This window comes from Pelecanus crispus, chromosome 6 (genome assembly GCF_030463565.1).
Source record: "Pelecanus crispus isolate bPelCri1 chromosome 6, bPelCri1.pri, whole genome shotgun sequence".
NCBI lineage: Eukaryota > Metazoa > Chordata > Aves > Pelecaniformes > Pelecanidae > Pelecanus > Pelecanus crispus.
The window spans coordinates 3404453-3416979 of NC_134648.1; the positions used below are offsets into that span (position 1 = coordinate 3404453).

A 12527-nucleotide genomic window follows, 5' to 3' on the forward strand; every position below is an offset into this window, starting at 1 on the left:
GGTCTGTGTATCCCGTTTGGGTGAGATCAGGTGCTCTTATGTGCTTTGGGTTTTTTTATTAACATAGAAGTACCAGAAAATTCTGGTCATCGAATGCAAAAATTAGGAATGAAACTGGCCTTATTTTTAGACAATCTGTCTTTCAGCTTAATTTTATGTTAAGTGACTGGGTAATGCCTTTTGGAATGTAGTGTACATGCATAATCTGTCACTCGGTAACCAAGAAATTTCTCAGTGACTACGAAGTATGAATTTGTAAATATGTTTTGAGTTTTTTCTTTATATGATGTTTGCTGTTCAGACTTTGTCATAGGTGACAAATTTATGTTGAAGTATCATGTTTCCCTAAATCCTCTATGGATTTTTGTAACTACGCCTGAATAAAAAAATTAAAAAAAAAAAAAGGGGAGCCTGACACAACACCAGATGACTAGAAACTTTATATGTAAAGAAGCATCTGTTTGCTTTATCACTTTTCTTTTGTTTCCGTTGTCATCAATAAACAGCTTAACTGCCTTTTTTGCTCTGAAGTGCTACACGGGACTCTTCTTGCCAAGACTTGAGCAATAATTGTGTGGCTGCGTTGCTGTAGTCAGGTCCTCTTTTTGACATCCAAAGTTAGTAGCTCCTCTGAGGAAAACCAGTATATTGTGGATCCAACTCAATGTTTCCACTACTGAGTAGTTACCGCTCATACAGAAAGCCTATTTTTTTCACAAGTCATAGTATTATGTAGTATCTTTCTACTATCATAGTATCTTTCTCTAGTGCTGTGCAACATTTGGATCCTCCACAGTGGTGCAAGGTAGAAAAACAAATACTGAGTATGATCCCTGCAACAATCGTTCAGGTGAAACATCTAGAGAAGCAAAACAAATTGCGTTGTCCCTCACAGAAGTCTGAACAGCAGTGTGAATTGCTGGAGTGGTTTAAAAATGTTTCCATGTTGTGGATTCCTCAGTACTGATTGTGAAGGGGCAGTGTGATGTTTGCGGCATAATGCTTTTTCTTCACAGAAATTTCATCATCTGTAAAAACAATTTAGTGGAACTAGAACTTACTCCAGTGCTGTAAGGCTGTTGTGTGTTTTTAAGGACAGATAATTCTCATGGTCAGAGGTTTGTTTGGTACTTTACCGGGATCTGTATGTTCTAGTTAGGTGATACCAGCTGAAGGTCATAAGCCTCTACAGAAACACTCCCAACTCTTGGTGATTTTACTCTTCTCAGGGAGTGGTTCTCCCTTGGGTTGTTAAAGAGGACATGTGATTATTGTTACTGTAGATGAAGCCAAGATTGTGTACAAGGCTATCCCGTCAGCTTCCGAGCACTGTGATGCGACGGTGCGAGGCCTCTGATCCAAGCACAGCTGGTGGTCACAGGACCCCTGCAAACCCTGCGTGTATGAAGCGAGAAGGTAACCGAGCAGGGGGAGTGACACGTCGCTGTTACTGTACCAAACGCGTGTGCATTTGTAACAGGAAAAGAGTTAATTGCATTGCTTCAGGCAGCTATTTTTTCACATGGCATATTGCCTAAAGTTACCAGATGCAGTGTTACTGCAACAACTGTAACTCTTCATTATGTGCATTTGAAGTAGGGCTTATGCCAGTGGTTGTCCTCACCCCACCCAAAACTCTGAAGCTTATGCCAGATTGGTACGAAAAGGGAAGCGGGCGAGTCCATTGAAGAAAACAAGGGATCGGTTATGTTTGCCAGCACTGCTGGACTGTAGAAGTTTTCACTGAGAAGGCAGGAGAGAATTGACTCAAGATCCTTCTTCAGAAGACAGCACTTGGCCAGTGCTCTGACTGATTCAGCAAGCAGGGGTTAGGTCGGTGGCCTGGAGACTGCCAATACAGTGCACCCAACGCTAAATGCTTCTTGTGGTTGTTACAAGCCGTGCAATATGCACGCAGAGATTATAACATACAACATCTGTACGTCCTTCCCTTTGGCCACCATCCTTCAGGTTCCGCCTGAAGTTCTCTCAGCTTCTCCTGACTCGGATCCTGACTGATACTGATGCTTGGTTAGCACTTCTCCTGTCAAGGTAAAATAAGCCTCGTTGAACACCTATGAATTCAGCATATAGTTAAAAACCTGGCACATCCAATGCCAGTATGTAAGTAATCTAGTCCTTTTTGTCTGTGGAAAAGGCCTACGCGGACGGTCTCTTTGTAATTGCACTGTAGGATTCCTTCAGCATTTCTGTGGGTTTTTGCTGACTGGATGGTTTAATGGAGAAAACTTTTTGGCCACTGTTTCCCTGCTATGTCTGCACCATGTGAGAGAAAAACAAGTAGTGTGCCAGCCAGTGAGGGGAAAAAAAAAACCAACCAAAACCACACACCACCCAAAAGTTGCTGTGCAAGTAATTCTGGTGTTGGATTTTTTTTTTCCCCCTCCTGTCATTGTTTAAAGTAATTTCTGATCATCTGTGCGAAGAATGTAAGGTGAAAAATTCAGGCCAAGTTGGAAATCCATTTATCTGTGACAATACGGATAAATGTATCCTCTGCAGGAGGAACTGTTCTCAGATTTTGGGAAGGGAAAACAGGTAAATGTTCAGCTATGGCTGAAGTTAAGCTCCTTGTTCCCCTTTCCTCTTTGCGAATTTTTCTAAGTGAATTAATAAATTAAGAGCGGTTTTTATACCAAGTCTTAATTGAGTGGATTCTTTTTAAGTTGCATACAATAACGCACAAGCATCTTACTCTTACATCCGCTTTGTGTTTGTTTATGGCTTAAACAGAGGTAAAATCTTAAGACATTCCTAAGGTCATATGCTGAGCTGACTCATGATCATGTTAACTACTGTAACATACCCAACAATCTGGTTTAAGTTCTGAGTGGTTTAGAGTTTATTTTAGGCTTCACAAATGAATTGGCCTTTGTGATACAGTAACAAAAATAAATCCAGAACACTTTTTGTAAATATGACTGGTAGCTACAGGTACTTCATATTGTACTCAAGTCGGTGCTCAATTTTTTTATTCTAAACAGCATTGATCTAAATCTTTTAATATAACAGAAAAAAACACTTTTGGTGTCTTTAACTATGTTTCTGTTGCTCTCCTTCAATGTTTTTTCTAAGCTGCGAAGGTTTAGATCTATATTCAGCTATCTCTGGAGGAAGCTGCCACTTCTCCATTTCTGGTTGTTTCCCTTTGTGTGTTCTGAAACTCTTCATAATCTTCCTCAGCCCTATCTCTTAATTTTTACCATTTATTTAACCACAAGTGGGGATGCACAACAGGCACGGCCGCATCATGCTTTACGAAGAAAGCGTTTGAGGGCGATGAGCGTGTGATTGCAGTCCAGCTAATCCTTTTCCAGCTCATTTCCAGCTAATCCTTTTCTTCTGCCCTTCCCTGAAGAAGCGGGGGGACACAGGGCACGGTGGCTCTGGAGCCTCCCACCGCCTTTTGGAAGCCAGTCTCTGCGTGCAGAAGGCGAGCGCGGTGGGCGCAAAGCGCAGGTTTAGCTGCTGGGATAAAAATTACGCGTAGGACAGCTGCGCTGAATGGAGGGTGCGAAGAACCTCTCCTTTCCTCCATCAAGCCCCATGAAAAACATCATTAGAGCTGGTGCTGCGCAGCGCTATAGATGTGCATGCGCTGGCGTGTGTGTGTGTATACAGGAGAGATGCATTCGTAGATGTTTTTGCGGCCTGTTTAAGCCTTGTGCAGATGCGGATCGCTCACCTTCCGGCAGGACCGCTGGTCCCCCCGGGCCTGGCTCCCCCCCGGGCCTGGCTCCCCCCCGGACCTGGCTCCCCCCAGGACCTGGCTCCCCCCCGGGCCTGGCTCCCCCCAGGGCCTGGCTCCCCCCCGAGCCTGGCTCCCCCGGGCCTGGTTCCCCCCCGGGCCTGGTTCCCCCCCGGGCCTGGCTCCCCCCAGGGCCTGGCTCCCCCCAGGACCTGGCTCCCCCCCGGGCCTGGCTCCCCCCAGGGCCTGGCTCCCCCCCGGGCCTGGCTCCCCCCCGGGCCTGGCTCCCCCCCCGGGCCTGGTTCCCCCCCGGACCTGGCTCCCCCCGGGCCTGGCTCCCCCCAGGACCTGGCTCCCCCCAGGACCTGGCTCCCCCCCGGGCCTGGCTCCCCCCCCGGGCCTGGTTCCCCCCCGGACCTGGCTCCCCCCGGGCCTGGCTCCCCCCAGGACCTGACTCCCCCCCGGACCTGGTTCCCCCCCGGACCTGGTTCCGCCCCGGACCTGGCTCCCCCCAGGACCTGGCTCCCCCCAGGACCTGGCTCCCCCCCGGGCCTGGCTCCCCCCGGACCTGGCTCCCCTCCGGACCTGGCTCCCCCGGGCCTGGCTCCCCCTCGGACCTGCCTTCTCCCGGGCCTGGCTCCCCCCAGGACCTGGCTCCCCCCCGGACCTGGCTCCCCCGGGCCTGGCTCCCCCTCGGACCTGCCTTCTCCCGGGCCTGGCTCCCCCCAGGACCTGGCTCCCCCCCGGACCTGGCTCCCCCCCGGACCTGGCTCCCCCCCGGACCTGGCTCCCCCGGGCCTGGTTCCCCCCCGGGCCTGCCTTCCCCCCGGGCCTGCCTTCCCGTACCCAGGGGGGCCGGGGCTCTCGGTTGCGCTCGCCTGGCCGGGCCGCAGCCAGGCCGTGGGCCCAGCCCGCCGCTCCGCCCCCGGGGGGTGGCCCAGCCGATAGAGGCAGCGCCACCGCCGCCTCCTCCCTCGGCAGACGGTGCGGCGCCGGTCAGCAGCGGCTGCGCGGGGCAGGTGAGGGGCTGCTGCGGCGGAGGAGGCCTTGCCCGGGCCTTGCCGCCGGGTGAGGGGGGCGGAGGGTGCCCGGCCGCCCCCCGCCGCCTCGTCAGGGCTCAGGGGAGCGGGGGAAGCCCCTCGTGTGGCCGGGAGCCGGGTGGGTGCTGAGGCGGAGCGGTGCTGGGGGAGAAGCGCAGCGGGCAGGTGCTCGGCGGTGCGCCAGGGACAGGCGACATAAGGGCTTTTCTAGGAATTCGGTTGCGCAGGGGAAGGGTTTGGGTGTTAATTTACGTTTATGCCATCGTAACCGGGTCGGCTGGGGCTTTTTTTCCTTTTTCCCATCGCCGGCCCGCCGCCGAGGCCCGAGCCGGAGGGGCGCAGCGGCGGCACCGCAGTGCGCTGGGCGGGGCGGGCGGCGGCCCCGGGGCGCTGGGCCGGGGCTCGGGCCGCCCCCGCGGGGAAGCGGGGAGCCGGGGCCGCCTGCGGGGGGAGACCCCCGCGGGGGAGAAACCCCCCCGGAGCGACGGCTCGATCGCAGCGGCCGAGCGCGGGGCATGGCAGATAGCGGCCGGGGCGTGCTGCAGCTAACAGAAAAAAAGATGGGAAGGAGCCAGGTTGCATCTGGCAGGTGGCTGCTGGCTACGGGATGGCAAAGGCAGGGGTGCAGGCCTGAGCAGCTGCCGCAATGCCCCAGGCCCCGCAGGAGTGGGGCTCGTGGTCCTGGTTACCCTTTTCTTGCTGCTTTCTGCTGCGAGGTTATGGTGAAGGCAGCAGCCTGGTCTTGGGCGTGTGCTCTCCCAGGTGGGACTGCAGAGAAATTCTTTGTTCCACCGCCAAGGCAATAAGCCTTTCTTGCTGTTGCAATTGCTATTTCTTGTTATTTCTTGCTATTGGCATCGGTCGGATGCTTCAGTTAAAACAGCGATTTCGAAAAGTCAGTTTAGGACATGTTTTCTGCTTTGTTTCTTTTAAGCCGCATTGTGAATTGCTGTATCGCTGTCTATGACGTGTTGCGGTTTTTCTTTAAGCTAAAATTTTCCTCTTGTGTCATGTCTTTGTAGTTCAGGAGTACAGAAAAAAATCACTCGTTTTCACAAAAATAGATTGGTTGAATTCCTACTGTCAAAGCCATTATGCTGGCTATGATTTTTTTATTAATCTGCCTTACGCTTACTCTGGTCATGCTTTGGTTTTGCTAAAAGGCAAAACTGTTTTACTCTGCTGACACCATTGGGTGACTGAAGGCTCCTGGAAGATGGAGACATTCCCAGGGAGATTTTTGTTGCTGTCCAGAATGGCTCCTGCTTTAACCACCAGACTAACAGCGCTCCTGCAGATTCACGTCACTGTGGGATGAGCCTCCGGTCTTGGAAGGCTTCTCACAAAGTTGCTTACCCCAGAAAATCATCTCATCCTGCATATTATGGTTTTGTTTTTCTGTTTTCCTGCTCAACAGTAGGTCATACAGACAGGAAAAAAAGTTAGCGTGCTTTTTTGGTTGGGTGGGGTTTGGGGGTTTTGGGGTTTTTTTTTTTTGGCAGTAGAAAAGTTAACGAGACTTAAGGTTGAGAAGGATTTCAGTATTGTTTTACTACGAAACCGTCTTTTCAAGTCCGCAGTCAGTCTTCTGGGAGGGAAAAAAACTCCACCCCAATGTGATTATGGTGTGCCACACTAGACTCTTACCTGCACGTAGAAATAGCTTCAAGCAGTATAAACAGAGTCAAGAGCAGCAATGTGACTGTTTTACTGCAGTCTTATCATAAGTGAAACTTGTTATCTGAATGCCTTTAATTCTTTGGGACTTCCAATCCCATTTGGGCTTTGAAGATAAATGTGAAATCATGCCCTCCCAGCACAAGTATGGTCCCTTTCCCCCTCTCTCCCCGCCAGTGCCTGCTTGATACCTAGTCTGAATAGCCTCCCGTCTGCAAGAGCAGAGATTTTTTTAGTGGTAGATATTACTGTTTGTAGTTCAGACTCTGTGTGCAGGAGTCTATCTAATAAATCCTGCTTTGGAGCTGCCTACGTTAAAAACAGTCCTGATCTTCCTATCTGGCTTCTGGATTACAGTAATCGTGGAGGACTCGAGCCATTGCTGCAGTCACTCGGTGGGTTATTGCACGTGTCCGTACCTCAGTGAGAGGGAGAAATTTTGGGAGAGGAGAGGCAAAAGCCCCCTTAGTGCAGGCAAATCTCTTGCAGCCCCGTGAGAGAGAAGAAAGGAGCACAGTCTGGCTCTAGGGTTATTGGGGAATTGCTGTAAAAGAAAAAGCATTCCAGACCTGAATGGCCTCTCTTCTTGTTAGGTGCATTTGTAGCTGTAAGAAAGAGAGAGAACTCTTGAATGGTGTCATCAGAGGAGACCCATCTACAGCCTGTCACAGCTCAAATCTCCGTCCTCAGAGTAAAAATCCTGTTCTCAGAATAAAAATCCTCTCTCGGAAAGTGCAAAGTTACTTTTCTCTCTCCTCTTTCACTGGTTTTCCTGGCCAATGCTTTCAGTTCCATACTGAATCAAGCCTTGAAACCTCAATACCTCGCCATGTGTTTTGCTAGTTCATGTAGGTTTTAAGTAGAACACGTGTAACATTCGTTTATGCCTTCAAATTAGGAAAGAAGCATGGGCAAGATGAACTGCATCCTGTTAACGACCTGCATTGTTCTGGTTGCTTTTTGTAGTTGTGGTGAGTACAAGGGAGGTACTTCCCTGATGTAATACTATGACAGGGGCTGAGGAAATCATGGAAAAAATGTCGGGGAAGGAAAAATAACAAAAAAGGCCTGGATTATTTAATACCACTTTGGGGAATGGCAGTAACCACTGAAGTAGGGCTTAGTTTATGTTGCTGATTGTCTTTGGTCAGAAGAGCAAGTGCCCATCACGTTTGGGCAGAATGCAGTGCTGCTTAATTTGGCAACACACTGTTGTGTTTTGCTGCTAGATTGGGTTCCTGTCGTGTAAATTGGAAACTAGGTGTATAGCACAAGAGAGAAATGAGGTAAAGTAAAAAAGAGGATAGAATAAAATTCTGTTAAAAGTGTTTCTTGTCTGTCCTTTTGGAAAAGGCAATTTTTAATAGTAGATGAAAGAAGCAAGCATTTAATATATTTATTCTGCAGGGACGTAAAGGTAAGTGTTTTTAAAGATGACATTCGTGCTTCAAAATCTTCCTTTCAAAATGCCAGTCTCAATTTGTACACTGACAAAAGCTTGTAAGTTGTAGCTTGAGTCTAATAACCAGGCATATGTTTTGGGACAGTAACTGAAAGTGGTGATTCCTTTTTTTTTTTTTTTTTTCTTTTTAATGCTGCTACTGTTTCAGTACTCAATATTCAATAAAGATAAACCTCTGTCTTCTTAGGTTATACCCTAAGGTGTTACCACTGTGAGAACAGCCCTTCCTTGTGCAAGACCAATAATACTTGCTTAGCAACTGAAGATACTTGCTTGCAGGTGAAATTTGGTATGTATTCTGTCCTACAGACCTAAAATAAACACAGGTACAGCAGTTTTCATTGCCTATATGCTTCTAATCTGGCCTTAGCATGCATTTCTTAGCCTCGCTCAAAAGAAGGTTGTGAATACTTTTGAAGGTCATGCTTATAGTAAATTGATACGTTTTGACTTCCAAGCAACTGATAATGATGATTTAGATAGCTGATTTATACTTGTATATCCAGATTTAAAAGAAAAAACAACAAAAAACCAGCAAAAACCCTAACACCTAAGGGAGCTGGAAAAGAAAAAGGAGACAGCAGTGACTTTAAGATACAAAACCTTTGCCTTGAACTTGTTACACTTCAAAAACAGATAAAGCATGTGTAACCCACAAAATAAACCTGCAGATGAAGACTCAGTCGTTTATGAATTGGCACTATTAAAATAAATTATCTTATCCTGAGGGTGAAGTCACCTGAATCTCAGGAAGATGGTCAGGGGTGTTCAGGGCACAGAGTTGCTGTTCTAGTTGTTAAATGACATTTAAGTAACTCTCTTGCTATGAGTGACAGGAGTTTAATTGGAAAAACAGAAGCACCGAGTGAACTGAAATAATCTCCTGCTTTCTCAGCTGGTTCCCTCTGCCCTAGAAAGACTGTGGGGCTGGCTTTGGACAGTGGGAACCAGGATGGGAGCGGACTGCTCTGTCCCTGGGGATGGTCCCTGCTAAAGCTCATGACTTGGCACGGGGGAAGGAAAGCTTCTAATGCCACTGGGCCGGGATGCTGCTCTGTGCTGCTTGCATCCTAAGGAATTTTCTCTTTTGCTATTTCCCTTGAGCCTAAATCTTCATGAGCACAAACTGTAGGCTTTCTAGTGTGTAGCCTACAGCAGTTGTCCATTGTCAGAGTCGGGAGTCGAGTACTTGAGGTGTCAAGCTAGGGAAGATGGAAGACAAGTTGTTTGATCTGTGGTGTCCAGGGGACTGAGCGAAAAAAGGGGAGGACACTTCTATAGTCAAGCATTGGAACAGGCTGCCCAGAGAGGTGCTGGAGTCATCATCCCTGGAAGCGTTCAAAAAATGGGCAGACGTGGCACACTGGGACATGGTTTAGTCTAGTCTACCCTTGATTGGTTTAGTGTGGACTTGGTAGTGTAGGTTAATGGGTGGACTGGATGATCTTGAAGGTCTTTTCCAACCTAAACAATTCTAGGATTATAGCTTTGTCTTCAGCACGGCGCTTCTTGGAATGAAGCTGGTCAGATCCGACGGGACTTGTCTTCAGCACAAAAACTAGCTTGAGTTACTGGGCTCACTCTGAGCTTTGTGGAGGGAGAACGCCCGTGCTGCAGGACAATGCTGAGCTAGATGGTGATGCACTGTCTGTCTCTGTCAGGAGCCACAGAGCCAGTATCGCTCAAGCTTCACCCTATATCTCCCAGTGGGTCATTTGGGCTGAACTGGAAGCACTGGTTAGCTTGAGCTAGAAATCTTTCTAAACCCGTGGCTGAAAGCTACAAGAGTGTGCTGTGGAGGCAGGGCTGTGGCTTGCTACCAAATTCCTAGTGAAGACAAGTTTGGAAACTTGTCAACACTTGAAAAGAAGCTAAAAAAGCAAGTATGTGGCAATCTAGGCAGTAATTCTCTCACTGTACTAAAAATGGTATTACTTTCAATATTCTCTTAATCTGGGTTTTTTTGTTTGTTTTTTTTTTTTTTTAGGTAAATTGAGAACTTCCTCCTGCTGGAAGACATCCCAGTGCACTATAAATGATATTGCTGAATTCTTCCAGTTGGATAATTTTGAATTCTTTTGCTGCCAACACAACTTGTGCAATAAAAGCGCAATTACTGGGGTTAACAAAGCAGCCTTCAGTATTGCCTCTGTAATGACCATGCTGTGGATGCTTCTGTAATAATCCTGATTTGTATGCTGTACTTTCAAGCTGAAATTGTACAAAATCGTTAACTCTTTTTCTGAATTGTACTTCTCGCATTTTCAGTTTCTAACTGTGCGCTAAAACATTACCTTTTAATTTTAAATTCTGTTTCTTAAGGTTCCATCTGTTAAATCACTGTCTCTGTCATGGGAAGGAGACATATATTGTTGCCAGTTATAAGAAATTCAGGCATTTTGACCTGCCATATTCATGGGGAAAATAACTTGTTATGAAGTAGTGAGAAGAGAACCTGGGCAAAATTCAGCGGGTGATGTGAAAGGAAAGGAATATTGTAGGTTTTATGCTGGAAAACTATCATTTCTTACCGTCCCATAAATTGTAATTAATTTTGCTTGGGATTTCTGGCTTTGGGTTGTTTGGGGTTTTTTTGGTTTTGTGGGTGTGGGGGGTTTTTTTGATGATACCTTGTCATATACCAAGCAGTGAATTTACCCTCAGCACAAGAAGCGTTGGATCATAAATATAAACTTGCTGCAGTCTTCATAATGATAATATGGAAATACTTAATTTCAAGTGATGTAGATTCTGTTCCCATCACTGTAACATTTTTTTTTCTTTATACAAACGAATCATATAACCTTGTAAGTACCATGATTTTGGGAGAAAGCATCTACATTTCTTAAACCAAAACCAAAGTAATGGTGTAAGTGAGAAACACTTTTCCCTCTTTTTATATTTCTGTGAGCATGCAGACAACGTGTGCTAGCTTCTTTATTTTTTTCCTTATACTTTATACATGTCTAGGATTTTAACTAAGCATGTGCTTTGCACTAAGTGTTTCTTGGTATACTCAAAATCGTTTATAAAATGCTAAGGGATTGAAATGGCACATCTGGTTTATTTTCCCACAGGTAGCTTTTGGGTTTTGTTGGGAACAGTGACATGTAAACTTAACCCTTCAAGCGTCCACCTAAGAGTGTTAAACAAAACCTTGCAGACTTATATATAGACTTTTATGCAACTCTATAAATGCCAATACAAAATATATGTGTATTTATATAGCATGAATAAAAACTGCTTGGTTTGTACGTTTGAGAGGTCTGAAGCTGAAATATTCTGTACATTGCCTCAGTGGTGGAGACAGACCTTTGATACTTCTCTGGTACTGGATTCTCTCAGTCTGATACAATGTCAAATTCTCTTTTTTTTTTTTTTTTTTTTTCCTCTTCTGGAGCTCTTGGCATGTTCCTGCAAGAGTCATGGTCCATTGCCAATGGCCTGTTCTCTTTCTGAGGACCCATGCTTGTGCTATGCGGGGTGCCTGTGACACCAGTTCACCCAGTCATAACAAGGGTGTTACTCCAGATCCGTGATGTATTCTGCAATGTATCTTTTAGTTAAACTTATCTCAGCTATGAAAGTATCCTGGGATCTCCGATCACTCGAAATGTGGAAGTCATCCTGAGTTTGATTAATAAAAATGTCAAAAAGGAAAACGTGGAAAGTGTGGTTATTTATTGGCGTGCTATTTACAGCTGGGTATAACTCTAGTTCGTTTCTGTGTGAGATGCGTCGACGCTTCCCATCCCATCCAGAGACTCTCAACAAGTTGCAAGTAGGCTTCTCTCATTTCTGTCCTGGAGATGGGTGCTACGTGTAGTTGGTTAGTTTTGGCAGGGAGCTGTTCGATAGGACAAGGGGAAATGGTTTTAAACTAAAAGAGGGTAGATGCAGACTAGGTATAAGGAAGAGATTTTTTTACAATGGGGGTAGTGAAACCCTGGAACAGGTTGCCCAGAGAGGTGGTAGGTGCCCCATCCCTGGAAATGTTCAAGGTCAGGTTGGACGGGGCTCTGAGCAGCCTGCTCTCGTTGAAGGTGTCCCTGCTCATGGCAGGGGGGTTGGGCTGGATGACCTTTGGAGGTCCCTTCCAACCCAAACTATTCTGTGCTTGAAAATGAGGAGAGTTAGTGATCTTTCTCTAGGTGAGCTAACAACAGTGTGGCACTGTGGGGAAGCAGTAGAATATGTGGTCCCTCAATCTCTTCTACTTGAGAATTGTCTCATTAGAGATACAAATATGCCATGATTTGGGGGAAGAAAAGAGTTCTCCCTGCATGAGTGCTTTAACAGCTGAAGCATGGCATGTAATATGCTTACCGTGATTGCTCTCAGAGCAATCCTGTCTGCAGTTTTCCGCTATCGCATGTTTTTATTCTCCTACGTACTGACTAGATTTCTTTGTGGAAGTATTGGTTGTTTCTTCTCCACAGTCGTCTTTTCCCCCCGCCCAGCTCCGCTTAGTTCTTAGCTTCAGCTAACTTCTAATATCTGTTTCAGGAGGGAAAATGGTTACATGTGATACACCCCAAGTTGTAAATGATCTTAACAGAAACTGTTGGCTTGAAGTGTGTGGCCAAGTTGAATAGAAAGCATTTTAGTAGATATTTGTGAAGCCAGACAACTGGAAAAC

At 46.8% G+C, this 12527-nt stretch overlaps 1 protein-coding gene across 4 annotated transcripts; it reads left to right on the forward strand.

Annotated features, from left to right (window-relative positions):
- The first annotated feature begins 4695 nt into the window (after positions 1 to 4695).
- Positions 4696 to 11149, forward strand: LOC104024173 (CD59 molecule (CD59 blood group)). Of its 4 annotated transcripts, XM_075712867.1 has the most exons (5): positions 5419 to 6190; positions 6784 to 6821; positions 7325 to 7397; positions 8076 to 8177; positions 9876 to 11149. In XM_075712867.1, the coding sequence occupies exons 1-5, from the start codon at positions 6064 to 6066 to the stop codon at positions 10067 to 10069; spliced, it is 534 nt and encodes a 177-aa protein (XP_075568982.1). In that variant the 5' UTR covers positions 5419 to 6063; the 3' UTR covers positions 10070 to 11149. The 4 variants fall into 4 exon arrangements, with proteins under 4 accessions (XP_075568985.1, XP_075568986.1, XP_075568982.1 ...); XM_075712870.1 differs by lacking the exons at positions 5419 to 6190; positions 6784 to 6821 and adding an exon at positions 4696 to 4728; XM_075712871.1 differs by lacking the exons at positions 5419 to 6190; positions 6784 to 6821 and adding an exon at positions 4849 to 4867.
- The last annotated feature ends 1378 nt before the right edge of the window (positions 11150 to 12527 follow it).

Coding starts and splice junctions, on each gene's coding strand:
- LOC104024173 (XM_075712867.1), top strand. CDS start 6,064: ATGAGCCTCCGGTCTTGGAAGGCTTCTCACAAAGTTGCTTACCCCAGA. Junction 6,191..6,783: donor TCATACAGACAGGAAAAAAA/GTTAGCGTGCTT, acceptor TCTGGATTACAG/TAATCGTGGAGGACTCGAGC. Junction 8,178..9,875: donor TTGCTTGCAGGTGAAATTTG/GTATGTATTCTG, acceptor TTTTTTTTTTAG/GTAAATTGAGAACTTCCTCC.